General features: G+C 38.9%; 1 protein-coding gene across 1 annotated transcript in view; it reads right to left on the bottom strand.

Annotated features, from left to right (window-relative positions):
- The window catches only part of CCDC141 (coiled-coil domain containing 141), a 258,070-nt gene extending 254,997 nt beyond the window's left edge, over positions 1-3,073 (bottom strand). Inside the window, exon 1 of the mRNA XM_006878954.1 lies at positions 2,972-3,073. Within this exon, the coding sequence (XP_006879016.1) occupies positions 2,972-3,073 (102 nt within the window). The remainder of the gene's footprint in view (positions 1-2,971) is intronic.
- Positions 3,074-16,267: the final 13,194 nt, after the last annotated feature.

The following is a 16,267-nucleotide window of genomic DNA, read 5'->3' as shown; positions in this document are numbered from 1 at the left end:
TAAGCTAATTAGTCTCTTTGCATTTGACATTGTTTGTTCAACTGGAAAGAAATAAACATCAGATAAAATGATTGCTTTTTCTCTTATCTCAAAGATGAAACATAACATTTCCCAATTTTTGTTGTTGTACATTCAACAAATATACACAAAAAAAATCAGTAAAACCAGAGGCGCACGACAAGTGCTATTTGATGTTGTCAATTTGTTTTCCACATTCAAGATCTTTTCACTGCTTGAAGACTTTACTCATTACATTTTCTGAGAAATTTCTTTTCAAGAAGCAACCCCTGATTAAACAAGAAGAACTGCTAGTAGACATGAATATGTGGGTAATTGAATTACTAATGGGAAACTAGAAAAATACATTTCTATTTCACAATATAATTAGTGCTCTGAGACAGTGTGGAAACGAGAAACCTATAAAGTTCAAACACTCCACTTCTTTAAGGTAGATTTTGCAATTGGAATAGTTTTGGGTTTATTTTATCTGGGGAGGCTTTGAGGTGTGGAGTGGTTATAGGAGGTGAGGATCTTTCTTAGACACAGAATCCTGTTGAAATAAAAATTTCCATTGTAATTTTAAAGATTTTCCCCATCCCTACAATCTACCACTGATTCTCCCACAATTCATTCTCTAAGCATCAGTCTTCAACCTACTCACGTTAACCTCTTTTTCCTCACTGCTAAAATCTACAGTTACTCAAAGTATTATTAAATCACATGCAAATCACATGCTACTTCTGCTTCAGGTTGTTCTAATCCTACTTCAGTACCTTCGAAAATATTTGAGAGTGAAGGAGTCAATTGAGGTCTCACTACAGTCTGTGGAGGCCAACAGGTCTGGGAAACTGGTTTCGGAAGGGGTACTTTACCCTCTGTACTTCTCCATAATGAATCACTTTGCTCAATGTCAAGTGCAGTTTCCCTGTTAAGAATTTTTTCTCTACCAAAAAAAAATAAAACACCCTGGTAATTAAGTTATATTAATCAGGCCTTGTTGTCTATGGGCTAACAAAAGGCCAAACAAGTCACTTAATTTAAATTAGTGAGGTCCTAAAAGAAACTGGCTGCTGAAAACCAGCTTGTTTGTAGGTATTTCTTTCATTAAACAGTGAATTCTTTTTTATTTTTTTGTGGGATTTTTTTCTTTATTGAGATTTAAATGGAAGTTTATAGAGAACTTGGATTTCCATTCATTCATTGTTCCACATTTTTTCTCCCTGCCCCCCTAACCCCACAGTTCTCTTTTCTCTTTGGGGAAAACAACAACAACAACAAACTTTCCTTGTTATACAGCCCCCCGCTCCCCCCCCCCAGTCCACTCCCCCGTTTGCTCCTCTCCTTCAAACGCAAAAGAAAAACTCCCTCATTGGTACGCAATCCCCCCCCCCAGTCCACTTTACTATGCAGCTCTTATTCTGGACTCTTGTCATGCCAATAATACCTAGCCGTATACTTCTTTTATACAGTTCTCCCCATTATCTGTTTCAGTGCCATTTACATTATTTATCTTCTCTTCTCTTAGTTTGCCATGTACATTATTTATCTCCTCTTTTCTTAGTTTTGCCCCCCCCCTTATGTCAATCCTGTTTTATAACAGTGGCATTATGCAGTATTTGTCCTTTTGCAACTGAGCTATTTCACTCAGTAGTATGTCCTCCATAGTCACTCATTTTGTATATTTCACAAGTTCCTTGTTTTTCAGTGCTGCATAATCCATTGTGTGAATATACCAGAGCTTCTCTATCCGTTTGTTTGCTGAAGGGAACTGGGGTCGTTTCCAACTCTTTGCTATTGTGAACAAAGCTGCAATAAACATGAATGCGCATATATCTGCTTTGATGGCAGTTCTGGTTTCTTAGGGTATATTTCCAGTAGTGGGATTGCTGGGTCAAATGGTATTTGTATTTCCAACTTTTTGAGAAGGTGCCATATTGACTTCCATAGTTGTTGTACTTTTTACACTCCCACCAACAGTGAATAAGGGTTCTCCACAACCTTGCTAGTATTTGTTATTTGCTGCTTTGTTGAATTTTGCTATTGTTACTGGGGTGAGATGATATCTCACAGTTGTTTTGATTTGTATCTCTCTTAGAGCTAGGGAGTTTGAACATTTCTTCACATGTTTATTCATCATCTGAATGTCTTCTTTGGTGAAGTATCTGTTCATATCCTGTTCCCATTTTGCAATTTGGTTGTTTACCTTAAATTTGTTGTGGTGTAAACACTGAATTATTTAGGTGTAAAATTGTCTAGAGCTTGATGGTCCAGGAGTTATTATAGGACATTTTCATAGAGAGTAGAAGCATATTTGCCTTCTTTGCAATGATATAACATATTTCACAATGATAGGAAAAATTGCTTGACATAAAGCATGCAGTGACCTTAAGACACCATTGCCTGAAACTTCCTGCGGTTAAAAGCAAACGTGACACATGCCCTTTGCACCTTGGCAGACAGGGTCTTCCCCTCAACAACAGGACAAGGATTTAGCAGTCCCACTAGACTTGACCATGCCAAAGCCAGGGCTGCAGCAAGGTGCATGGCAGAGCCTCTTGCCAGGTGTTGCCACCTCTCCATTAAAAGCAGCCCCCATCCACCCATACCTCACTCCTCAATCACATTCACCTTCCAAAAATCACAACCTTTTCTCTGGTCCCTTCGGGTCCTGACTGTGGCAATGATGAGACTATTCATCACAAACACCCTGCCTATAAAAGGAAAATTGAAAGTCTAAGGAAACTTTTTTTTACCAAGCTGCTGTGCACATCTTCTGACTAACAGAAAGGAAAGAGAAAGTCAGTTTGAAGTTCACAGAGAAATTCTCTGCGGCCAACGCAAGAAGCAATCATATGCTCGCCGTGGTGTCTTCTGTGTGCTGTGCATCACTGAGTTCTGGGGATAGTCTCAAGAGTTTTCAATATAGAGCAAGAAGCCCACAGCCACGGAGAAGAAGAAAGTTGTAACTTACCTTTATGACAGCTATAATGATTTTGGAGTCCCCAGCCTGCACAGCTACAGAGCTAACTGTTGTTGTGGAAAATTCCACACCAGGGCTTCCTTGGCTGGACATGGTACTTCAGAGGCAGAGTTTACACTCTGGGCAACTTCTGTGCAGAATTTTGTTTGCTGGTCATCTCAGAAAGCGACCACCGGGGCTCCTTGGATTCATTCAGGGAAAGAGCTCAGCTCCCACTGAGCACTCTGCCAAAAGGAAAGAACAGGAGGTTAAAAATAGACAACCCCATTGAGTTTATCATGAGAGAGAGAGAGAGGAGAGCTCGGAGAGATCGACACACCCCTAGTATGGTAACGCTGCTTGTTATTTTTGCCATTATCTTAAATGCCTTTATCTTAAATGTAGAGGACAGCTTTGTGCTTTCTGCCTATCATTTGACGCTTGAGAGTGAATGGGGGGGGGGGGAGGCTGTTACATACTGACAACCCAAATTAATTTTGCCATTGAAATATAATTCTATGAATCTTAAATCCAACAATTCAGTGACCTGGAAATTAATCTTTTCAAGTGTTTTGAAATCTCTCATGCAGAGAAAACCACTAAAAAAAAAAGTACTTTCCACAAACTTTTGGCATTTGTCTTGGGGTTGTTAAGTCACAGAATTGCTTAATTCTGATTAATTGTTAGATTATTCTGCTTTTTAAAATTCTACCACCTACTGCCAAATGAAGGATATAGGGAATAGTCACATGAGCTCAGAACTTCAGATTTCTTAGGGAGGATAAAACTAAACTAAACTAAACAACACCTGCAACTAGATTTATGAACAAATATCTGTTGTTTTAATATGTATTTGACACTACTGTGATGAAAAGTATAGTCAAATTCAGTCTCAGGATTGCTAATGAACATTAAACATCATAGTCACCTTTTAATTGTAGCAAGAAAGTGATCTTTGTTTGGGTAAAAAGTTAATATTACACTTCAGGCTTGGTGCCAGCCTTACTCCACCCTGAAACACCCCCCACCCTCTACTCCCCACCCCAAGCAAGAAACTTCTAGCCAGTTTCAAATCAGAGCCCAGGATTGTGGATTAAACTCATTGCTAGAAGCTCGGAGTGTGTCACAAGTTGTCTGTGGTATTAAACAGCAGCTGTTGGATTCCCTGTCAAAGAACAGCTGAAAATATCGCTGAAGTTTGGGTCAGAGGTCAGATGCAAACACATCAGAGACACTGACTCAGAAGCTGCTGGAGCTCTGGAAAATCTCTGGCACCAAGCCAGAATGGAGCCTTTAGCAACAAACAAAGTTAATGAACTCACTCACTCTTGAAACCCTTTAGCTCAATTTAATGGTGTGTTTAAGTTCAAGGCTGATGTTCAAAAGACTGAGTCAGCACCATTGCCTGTTTTGCTAAAGTTCAAGATGAGATTCTTGAGTCACGGGGTGAATACGCTTTTATGCAGACTCTGGTGCTCAGCAGTTCTTTTCGTTTCCCAGAGCATGTCATGGCTGCGCTGGGGTCTCACAGACACAACCCAGAGTCTCCACCCTGAACGTCTGCTGTTGGCCCAGTGAAATGGAAACCACACCCTGATCGCAGTTCCTGTGCTCCTTGAGCATCACCTGACACCATTAGGGAAGATTTTAGAAGGCACATGGTGGAGCAAACACCAAAGGACACCACAGTGTAGAAAAAGTTATAAATGGCTTTCATTCCAGCCAGACATGGAGGACTTCCGATCAGAGATCAGATACACCGAGGCTATGAAAGGCACATTCTTCCTGCCTGAGCAAGTAGCTGGTTTATTAAACATATAAAACAAACTTATTGTCACTAGTGTTTAGCCAATTGTTCTTGAGGAAAAGCAAGAGCTGACAACATTGTTGCAGAATATCCACACCCTCAACAAAAATGTTCAAAGGAGGTCATTGTGTAGTTTGCCAACCAGGAGAGCAAACACTCAAAGCACACAGTGCCCTTTCCCAGAACTAACCCTATTGCTAGCAACTCAGCCGTCACAAGTTGTGTAAAGGTCTTCAGGAGGCAAGGGATGTTTTTACAAAGACCGTGGGCTCAAGTACAAGAGTGGCTATGTCCACAAAGTCCAATTAAGCTGGACGATTTGTACAAAATGGAATGTCAGGCACTGCAGGTCCAAACAGGTGAGAAGGAGACAGCAGATGAGGAGAAAGAATATGGCTGGGAGACTGACTCATTGCCAGATGTAAGAGCAAAGGGAATTAGGAACACTCAAGAGTTTGTTAAGAGCTTTACCCAGCATCTGAGCACCAGAGGTAGTGCCATTTTTTGTGAATAGATGATCTTTCATTCTGTTAATTAGTTGGAGCAGGGCCTTACATGAAGAAAATGTCTCCACAAGGGCAGACTGGCAATAGTACACTCTGTCCAGGTAAATTTGTTTCTGGCAAATTTTTTAACCCAAATAGCTGGCATTAAATTCCTAAAATACTTGAATCATTATTTTCTCTCTTCCCCCAATTTCTCTCTCTCCTTTGCTCTGAGGTTTTTCCTCATTGACTTTTTCGTCTTTATCTCCACAGAAGTCCTTTTGTAAGCCTTCTCCATTAATGTCTAGCTCATTTGGAAACATGGCCTGCTTTTCTTTGCCTGGCTCAAAATTTAATTACAAATTGTACTCTTTAACACTCACAAGTTGTTTGAAGGATATTTAGTAAAAATAGATTGGGCTGAAGAAATTGGTACTCTGTAAACAAGTGGGATTTTTTTTTTTTTTTACTTCAGCATTAAAGTACTAAAAGACTTGTGAGTTATAGTTTGTTTATATTTCACCTCCCCTATCACCACACACACACATACACACCAATTCAAGCATTCTCATATTTTTTGAAGTTTATGGAAGATCTTGAGAGGTTATTACGACTTCTTTGTTTATCCCTCTGGGAAATGCCTGCTTTCATACCAGCTGAATTTTGGTGAAATACCTTCCATGGGGAATCAAAAAGCTGTAACTGGATGCTATAGAGTTGCAAATAGTACATTTTTAATGAAATATAGATAAGCTAGTCATCTGAAAACTTTTTCCTATGAATATTTTTTATATCTATGAGTATAACACTAAAACAACAGGTTTTCTTTTACTGGAGTATATATGGGATCTGCTCATTTTGTCATAGAGAAATTCTAGGCACTTGTCTGAATAAACTATTGTTATTGTTAAACTCTATTTAACTTTATAAAAGTACGTTAGATATAATGGCTATAAGTAAGCCAGACTGAGTATACTTATCCAGATTAAAAATCCAAGTCAAAACTTTCCCTGCTATTAGTAGTAGTATTTGTTGTTAAGAACTGTCCAGTTGAGTACAATTCATAGCAACCCTATGAACAAAGGATCTGGACCCTGTCCTATTCTGTTATCTCTATCACCCCCAACTCATTTGAGCCTATTGTCACAGACACTGCATCAATCTATCTCATTAAGGGTCATCTTCTCCTTCGTTGGCCCTTTCCAAGAATGATGTTCCTGTCCAGAGAAGAGTCTTTCCTGACAGCATGTACAAAGTATGTGAAATGAAGCTTCCCCATCCTTGCCTCCAAGGAACACTCTGGCTGCACTTTCTCTAAGACATACCTGTTATTTTGTCAATCCATGGGATATTCAACACTCTTCTCCAACACCACAACTCAAAGGCATCCATTCTTCTCCTCTTATCCTTATTCATTGTCCACCTCTCAGTTACATAGTAGGTGATTGGAAAGATTGCAGCTAGAGTCAGATGCACCTTAGTCTTTAAACTAATACCTTTGCTCTTCGGTATTTTGGAAAGATCTCCAACAGCAGACTTTCTTAGTGCTACACATCTTCTGACTGCTGGCTGGTACCAAGGGTGTTAATGTGGACCCAAGAAAGATTCAGTCATTGGCTGTTTCAGTCTTTTCTCCATCTATCATGATGTTGGCTATTGGTCTGGTGGTGAGGATTTTTAATTTCTTGATATTGAGATGTAATCCATATTGAAGACTGCTATCCTTGATCCTCTGCAGCAAGAGCTTCAAGTTCCCTCATTTTCAGCAAGCAAACTTGTGTCTTCTGCATAATGCAGCTTGTTAATCAGTCTTCCTCCAGTTCTGATGCCATCCTCTTCTTCATAAAGGCTTTCATAAAGTCTAGCTTCTCTAATGTTTCACTCAGCGTACAGATCGAATTGGTATTGAGAAAGGATAGAGTTCTCATACATCTTTCCCAATTTTAAACCAAACAGTGTTCCCTTGCTCTGTTTGCACAGCAGTTTCTTGGTCTAAGTAGAGATTTGTTGTTGTTGCTGATTGCCTTCAAGTTGAGCATTGCTCACAGTGACCCTATGAACAAAAGGCCTGAAGCTTTTCTATAATTATCGACATTTGTCAAAGTTCATAGAGTTTCCAGAGGCATGTTGTTTAGGAAGCAGATGCCACTCCTGCTTCCAAAGATAATTTAGTAAAAGCATAATTAAATGTCCTGAAATATCCATTCTTCTCAATGTTTGCCATAGTTCGTTATGATACACACAGTTAAATGCCTTTGTATAGTCAATAAAACACAAACAGACCGACAGTCTTCCGGTATTCTCTTTTTTCAACCAATATCCATCTGACATCAGAAATTATATTCTTGTGCCATAGCCTCTTCTAAGTCCATTCTCAACTTTTTAAGTTCTCTGTCAATGCACATTTTTGTCAAACCATTTTTGGATGATCTTCAGCAATATTTTATTTGCATGTAATATTAGTGATCTTGCTTGATAATTTTAATGATATTAGTAGTAATGATTACTTTTAATTAATAATAGCTATATTTGGGTTTTGTTTCTGTTAGGTGCTGTCAAGTAAACTCTGATTCATAGTAAACCTATTTACAACAGATCAAAACCTTGCCCAAAAATGCACCTTGTCCCAATTTCTGCTGAGTTTACGCCTGTTGTTCCAGTCACTGAATCGTAGTTCCACCTCACTGAGGGTTTTCTCTTCTTTTGCCACTTCTCTACCTTTCCATATATTATTTCTTTTCCAAAGACTAATCCTCCTGTGAATATGCCTAAAGTATGTGAGATAAAAAATGTCATAATCTTTACTTCTAAGGAGATGTCTGACTGAACTTCCTCCAAGACTGATTTGGTTGTTCTTTTGGTAATACATTCAATAGTCTTCTCTAACACCAAAATTCAAAGGTGTCAACTCTGCTGGCTTCCTTATCCATTGTTCAACTTTCACATGCATAAGAAGCAAATGAAAATACCATGGCTTGAGTTAGGCATACATTCTAGTCTTTAAACTGACATTCTTATTCTTTAGCAATTTAAAAAGGTCTTTGATAGCAGCTTTGCTCAGCACAAGCAACCAATCTTTTTATTTATTAATTATTGATTCCAAAGGTGTTGGTTGAAATCCAAGTAAAATGAAATTGTTGACAACTTCCACCTTTTTCTCCATTATCATGACATTGCCTACTTGTCCATTGGTAAGAATTTTGTTTTCTTGATGTTGAAGTATCATCCCTACTGAAGACTGTAGACTTTGATCTTCTGCAGCAAGTGTTCAAAGTTTTCTTCACTTTCAGTAAGAAGGTTTTGTCATCTGCATAATACGAGTTGCTGATGAGTCGTTCTCCAATCATAATGCCACATTCTTCTTCATATAGTCTAATTTCTGGAATGATTTGCTCAGTGTACAGATTGAATGAGTATGGAGTAAAGATACGACCTTGACGTACACCTTTCGTGACTTTCAACCTTGCTGTATTTTCTCATTCTTTTTGGGCAGATAAGATTTTTATTTATCTGTGATATTTTTTGATAATTCCTGTATTCTGTTGGATTTTTTTCCCCCTTGAATGGGCACAAATGTGGATCTTGGTTGGTCAGGTAGCTAACTTCCAAATTTCTTATCATAGAAGAGGAACACATTCAAGGCAGCATCTGTTTGTTGAATCATCTCAGTTGGTATTTGGTCAGTTCTTGAGCCTTATTTTCTGTCAATACCCTCAGTATAAACTCGACTTCTTCCTTTAAAACCATTGCTTCTTGATCATCTGCTACTTCCGGAAATGATTCTGTGTCAACCAATTCTTTTTGGTCAAGTTAGTCTATATATTTCTACCTTCTTCTCTTGATATTTCCTGAGCCATTTAATATTTTAAAAAATGTCTTTCCATATTTCAACTTGAGGCTTGAATGTTTTCTTCAGTCTATTAAGCTTTAGAAATGCCAAGCATGCTCTTCTCTTTTGGTTTTCTAACTCCAGTTCTGTGCACATTTTGTTATTTCAAACCTCTCTTTGAAATTTTCTCTTCAGCTCTCTTATTTGGTAATTTCTTCCTTTAATTTTAACTTTTCTACATTTTAGAGTAAGTTTCAGAGTCTCATCTGACATTCATATTGGTCTTTTCTTTCTTTCTTGCCTTTTTAATGGCCTTTTGCTTTCTTCACTTATTATTATTCTTCCTTGATTTTGTCCCACAGTGACTCTCTGGTCATTAGTGTTCCATGCTTCAAATATATTCTTGAGATAAATTCTAAATTCATTTGGGATATGCTCAAGGTCATAGTTTGGCTTTTGGTGACTTAATTATCTTCAGCTTCAGTTTGAACTTATATATGAATAACTGCTAATTTATTCCACAGTGGCTCCTGGGTCTCATTTTGACTGATGATATTGAGTTTTCTCCCATCTCTTCGCCCACCTATAGTCAGTTAGAATCCTATGCATTCAATTAGGCAAGATCCACGTGTGAAGTTGTCATTTTTTTAAAAGGTATTTCCTGGGGGACATTATGCTGAGTGAAATATCTCAGTCACAAAAGGCGTGTGAAGTTGTCATTTTTTTAAAAGGTATTTCCTGGGGGACATTATGCTGAGTGAAATATCTCAGTCACAAAAGGACAAATACTGAATAGTGCCACTGTTGTAGAACGGGAATGGCATCAGGGTTGGGGTGAGACTGAGAAAAACTGGATAAATTATGTATACTGCATTGAAACAGATGAGGGAGAGAGCAGTTTAAAAGCAATATATAATTGCCGGCGCTGGCTGAAAATCGCCTGTGACTTCATCCATAGCCACTGGTGAAAGTCAGCGCCCAGAGCCATCAGGGGCTTTAAGCTCGTTGCCCACTGCTGTGGTGTGGACAGCTGAAACCCACGCCCCGACAGGCACCTGGGGGGGGGGTGGTGAACCCAGACTCTACTTCATGCTCTGCTGGAGAAGGAGGAGCAGTCTCCTCTACCAGTCAGATCCAATTTGACGGTACACACACACACACACACAGAGAGACACACACACACACTTTTTCTTCTTCTTTTTTAAAAAAAGACTACTTCAGCCGTCGTGGCCCTCTGCCCGGGGCGGGCTGCCCTCAGCCCCTGGTTTGGGGCAAGCCATCACGGCCCTCTGCCCAGGGTGGGCTGCCCTTGGCCCCCTGCCCGGGGTGAGCCGTCGCAGCCCTCTGCCCAGGGCGGGCTGCCCTCGGTCCCCTGCCCGGGGCGAGCCGTCGCGGCCCTCTGCCCAGGGCGGGCTGCCCTCGGTCCCCTGCCCGGGGCGAGCCGTCACGGCCCTCTGCCTGGGGCAGGCTGCCCTAGGCCCCCGGCTCGGGGCGAGCCGTGGCGGCCCTCAGGAGCAAGAAGGCAAGCAGCTGTAACCCAAGACCACCAGTAAGGTGATAAAGCATCCTCCCTTCCCCCCTTTATATCTACGCCCCTGTTCAGCATGAAGAAGCCAGAGAGTCGGCATCCAATTCCCAAATCAATAAGACAGTTTGCTTATTTACTGTTGGAAAATGCTTGTCATTCCTCTGTAGCATCTGGTCCCCACTGGACCCTCATCATTTCCTTCACCTGCTCCCTCCACTGACCAAACTGTGCAGCTCTGCAACTGCATCCTGACCCATCCTCACCCTTCTGCCCCCAACCCTCACCTCTTTGTACCCCCAATATGTTTTTCCCAATAAAAAAAGATTAAAAATAAATAAATAAACATAAAAAAGCAATATATAATTGGATATTATGGTTATGGCAAGAGTCCAGAATGAAGGTTGCATAGTGGAGTGTACTCAGGTGGGGGATTGTATACCAATGAAGGAATTTTTCTTTTACTTTTCAAAGAGAAAAGTGAATGGGAGGTGGAGGGGTAGGCAGGGAGAATAAAGCAACAATGAATGAATGGAAATCCAAAATCTCTGTAAATGTTCATTTAAATTAATAATTTTTTAAAAAAGGTATTTCCTATGAGTAAGTTATTGAGTACAAAATTTTGTCATTTAATTTCTGGACATGTTTCTATTATCAAGTCCACATTTCCAGACTATCAGTACTTCTTTCTTTCCAACTTTAGCATTCTAATTACCAGCTATTATTAATATGCCTTAATTGCATGATCACAGAATTTCAGATTTATAAATTGGTTGAAATCCTTCGTTTCTTAATCTTTGGTTTTAGTAGCTTGTATGTATATTGGACTAATGGTCATGTTAACAGGTCTTCCTTATATATATATATGGATATACAGAAATTTAGCTATCAAACTATAGATATTATCCTATCACTAAAAACATTATACGTCCAACCAGATCTTAAAATGTTCTTATTGTTAACATTCTCAACATAGTACATTATATGTTTGTCAGATTCAAAATGATCAATCCATTTCAATTTATTAATGTAGGATGTTGTGGTTTTGTGTGGTTTAATTTTTAACAACTCCCAATTTTTATAGATTCATAGTTCATGCACTTCATGTTACATTGATAAGTGCTTGTAGTTATTTTCCTTATTTTGAGTTGTGAATCATCAGTAGATAAAAGTCTTTCATTGACATAAAGATTTATTCCATCAAGATCATTAAGCTTTATTCCATCTATGTCATTAGCCATAATTTAATGATTGCACATTATATGTTAAGAACTAGAAGGAAGGCTTTGTAGTCTTAGTCTGATTTCACCCACATAATAAAGCTGAATAGACTTTTTTTTTTTTTACTTTATAAGTGATAACACATGTATACACACAGCATACATTTTTACTCTTAGTGATTGATGCTTCCATTTCTAGTCTGGTGCCTTCTGAGTTTCAAAGTTACCCATGGCCTGTCTCCTCATCTCTATCCAATATCCAATCACATTCACTATTATTCTTGTATCCTACCACCTTTGTGCTCTATCTTTATTCCATTTGTCTACCTAGGGATACTATCTCTTTCTACATGTTTTCAATGCAAACTTCTCTAATAGATGTCATCTAAAAGATGACATAAAGATCCTTTTGAAAAGCTGAAATGCTAATGTTCTTTTTCTTCTCTCATAATAAATAAAAATTATTTTATGCTTGTATTGTAAGTTTGTGCTATTTTCTAATCCTTCTGTTTCTCAACTAGATGTGAAGTTCTTTATGGAAAAAGAATCTACTTTTACATTTCACTAATAATTGAAAACCACCTTGTCTTTTTATTGTGGAGTTAGGAGAATTGCTTTCCATAAAGTGCTTTGAAGAGGGCTTCAAATTTAGTAAGTCCCATATGTGGAACACAGGAGGCATTGGCATAACATAGTAAGTTGCTAAATGAACAGGTAGTGGCTGGGATCCAACAACAGCCATTCCACGGTAGAAAGATGCACACTTTCCTTTGTAAAGAGTTATAGCCTCGGAATCTCTGTGAAGGGTTCCCAGTGAGTTGGATTTGACCCAACAGCAGTGGGTGAGTAATATATTGCTTATAAATGCCAAGAGATTGGTAGAATTACTTTTTGTTGTTGTTGTTGTTGTTGTTGTTGATGTTGATTTGCTTTTGATTTATGGCAACTTCAGATGTACACTGTAAAACTAACTGATCTATATAGTTTTCAAATCTGTGGCTTTCTGAAAGCAGATAATCAGGACTTACTACCAATCTTTTGGTTAGTGGTTAAGTACTTGAATATTGACACTACTCAGGAACTCCCTCAAATGTATTCATCACACAGGAAAAAAGAAAGAGTTCCTATAACTCTTTCATTCAGTATTCATTCATCTACCTAGTTATTGATTGAACTTTTGCTAAAGACTAGGCACTGAGTCCTTGGAAATAAAGCAATGAGTAAAACAAAGGTTACTGAACTCAAGAAGCCAGCATTCCAGTGAGGAAAAAAAAAAAAGAAAAATTCAAGATAAAAACCATTGTAATACAAGCCATTTGGATAGTGCTATTAGTAGATTTAATTTTAAAAAGTTACCTTTAGGTGCTTTCTCGAACAAATAATGAGCAGTGCTATTCCTATTGAAATAGAGAATTCTACAGAAGTAGTAAACTGACAGGGACTACAATATTTTAAAAGTTACTCGATATGGCAAAGGCAATGAGTTAGGAGAATGGGCTACTGCTGGGATTGAATCCACATCTAGTACTTATTGTCTATTTTTTGAGAGTTGCTAACCTTTTTGTGATTCAGTTTCCTCATTGTAAACTGGGGTAATAGGAGTAGCTATGTGACATAAGTTTGTTGGTAAGATTAAATGAGTTAAGTTTTCAAAACACTTAAAATAGTGGCTAGCATGTTGATGGAACATAATAAAAACAGTAGCAATGTATAACTAGTAGGGAGCTCTAGTAGCCTAGTGAGCATGAAGTTGTGCTACCAACCTGCAAACATAGTGTAGGCAGTCTAACCTGTACTAAGCCCACAAAGGGGAACCCACGCCATCAACATCCACAGTATGAAACTAATTCCTATAACGTCAGAAAGCGTCTCCCACACACCCACAACAACTTCTACTAAGTCCAATAACAATCTTACTGCTGTACTGGGTTTGAAATCCATTGCAGTGACCACACAGACATCTCAAAACTATACTTACAGTTATGGGGTTTGTTAGAGAAGTTAATTCTTCGGGTTGGCAGCAAGATAGAATCCCTCAATTCAGACAGCTTCTCAGTTGTGGTCACAAGCCCTTTGATCTTCAGCCTGAAGGCACAGGTCAGGGTCACCAAGTTCCTTTAGTTCCTGTTAGACATTTCCCCTAGTCCTCAAGCAAGCTTGGGTGGGAGGCTCTGGCTCTAAGGGGCAGCAGTCCCAAGTCGGATGCATCTCAGGTTGGTCTCTGGATCTTGGTTGAGGCTCCTGTTGTCTTTGTGTAGTTCTTGGTTTGACTGACGTAGGAATCTCTGGCCCTGAAGGATATGCAATGCTTCCTCTTCCTTATTGGTGCTGAGATTTCAATTTTTGCTACTGAAACTATTAGATTTTAAACTAGAGAGAAGGCAAGATTAGCCAATCCCTTTGTGGATAGACTCACATACCCTATTTGCATGATCCCATCCATCCTTGTAGCAAAGTCAAAGTCAATGGTTAGGAAAGCCATTTTGAAGAAAGAACCCTTGAGAGCAACTCCAAAGCAAGAGGTTTGAATCCACAAGCTGCTTCACAGGACTATGGAATGTAATCTTCTCCCATGTGATTTCCAGCCTCTAAAAACCCTCTGGAGGGTCAGCTTTGAGTCAGTTCTGACTCCACAGCAATGAGTTGAGTTGAGCTGATATAAATAGTACCTCAATAAACAAAAAGTAAACTCATTGACATCCATATGAGTCAATTCTGACTCATAACACTCCTTCATTGGGTTTCTGAGGCTTAAATATTTCTGAGAAAACTTCCACGGAGCAGCTGGTGGATTCAACCCACTGACGTTTCATAGAGGAGCATAGCACACAGTGCACCAAGCCACCAGAGTTTCTTAATGCTTTGATAACTATGTATTATTATTTATAAAATGATAGCATAAATATGAATATAATTTATTAAATGATAGATTTCCTAAATCTAGTAGGTATCCAGCTCAGTATAGGGTAGGGTTCAGAGCTATTGTACATAGGGTCACTATGAGTCACAGGTGACTTGATAGCACATTAACAACAACACCATAAAATTGGAAATGAGGTTTTAAACTCAGGTAGAATTAAAATATACAATGAGTCAAATGAAATGGGGTATATATTATTGTTTTTAGGAAGACATGAAATATTTTATCATCATGGAGGCAATTAGTTCACTGTAATAAGATGAAGAAAACTTTTGAGCAAGTCATCATTCCTTTAATGCCATCTTTCCATTGACATTAGCCCAAATGTCCCACAAACGCCCTTGTAATTTCATGTAAGAATTTGAGAGGAAAGTTCTAATACATGATACTTGTGCAGAGATGTGGATTAAGTGAAAAAAGTAATTCAAAAGCAGATATCTTGAAGAACTTTATTCCGTGGGACACACTGGCGTGTGATGTTTAAATCTGTTAAGTATCTCGGAGGCTGGGATGAGGAACTGAGTGAGGAGTGAGAGAAGTGGACCAGAGACAGTATGATATCACAGAGGAGGGGTGGCTACCGGTAAGGCCTTTTGGGGAGATGTCTGTGACCTGGTTTGCTTGGACACAAACTTGGTTTACAGAGGTTGTCCCACCCAGTATAATTTATTGTATTGTCTCTTTGACTCTGAAAAGAGGCTCATTTTGTGCAATATATCGTATGACGACTTTATTGTTAAGTCAAGGCAAGAATTTGGATTTCAATCCGAGTGAGATAAAAATCCTAGTGCAAGGTTTCATCAAATGAATGACATCATTTGAGTTAACAATACAAGAAATTCTGTGGAGAAAGAATTGAAGAGGTCAAGAGTGAATGAAAAATCATTGCTCCTGCGAACTAACTCAGTCCCATAAGGACAATTACTGTATAAAACCATTATTGTAGAATGAGGATTCAAGGAGGAAGAGAGTAGAAGCAGAGGGGTGTGGATGTGCAGGGCGTGGAGGGGGGGGGCAGATTAATCATGGGGTGGCACAATTTGATGGGGAGGTGAGGGAAATAGGAAGGATCTGGTGTGAAAAACAATGCATTCAAATTTTGTAAACAGCATAAAAATGCAAAATAGAATGCATGTAAATGATTGTATGAAACACAAAGTAAATGAAAAATTGTGTAAAATACAATGTATACGAGTGAAATATACTTTAGAGGTATTATATGAAAATTTCTTAAGAAATATTGGAAAAAAAGAGCGAACACAAGAAAAGTTTGGAAGGAGGATGAATTAGAGAGCACTCAATGGATAAAACGCAACATAATAATGTTGTTTTAGAATGTTTCTGTTGTTGTTGCGATATGCCATCAAGTCGTTTGCGACTCATAGCGACCCTATGTACAAGAGCCCTAAATGCCACTCTATCCTGTGCCAACCTCACCATCTCAAACACACTCATTCCCACCACTCCAATTACAGAATCGATCCATCTCATCGAGGGTCTTCCTCTCCTGCACTGTCCCTCC

This window comes from Elephantulus edwardii, unplaced genomic scaffold (assembly GCF_000299155.1).
Source record: "Elephantulus edwardii isolate Elephantulus edwardi_28Jun2011 unplaced genomic scaffold, EleEdw1.0 scaffold00001, whole genome shotgun sequence".
Lineage (NCBI taxonomy): Eukaryota > Metazoa > Chordata > Mammalia > Macroscelidea > Macroscelididae > Elephantulus > Elephantulus edwardii.
The sequence above is the reverse complement of the archived record's forward strand: the minus strand, read 5'-3'. Positions and strand labels throughout refer to the sequence as shown.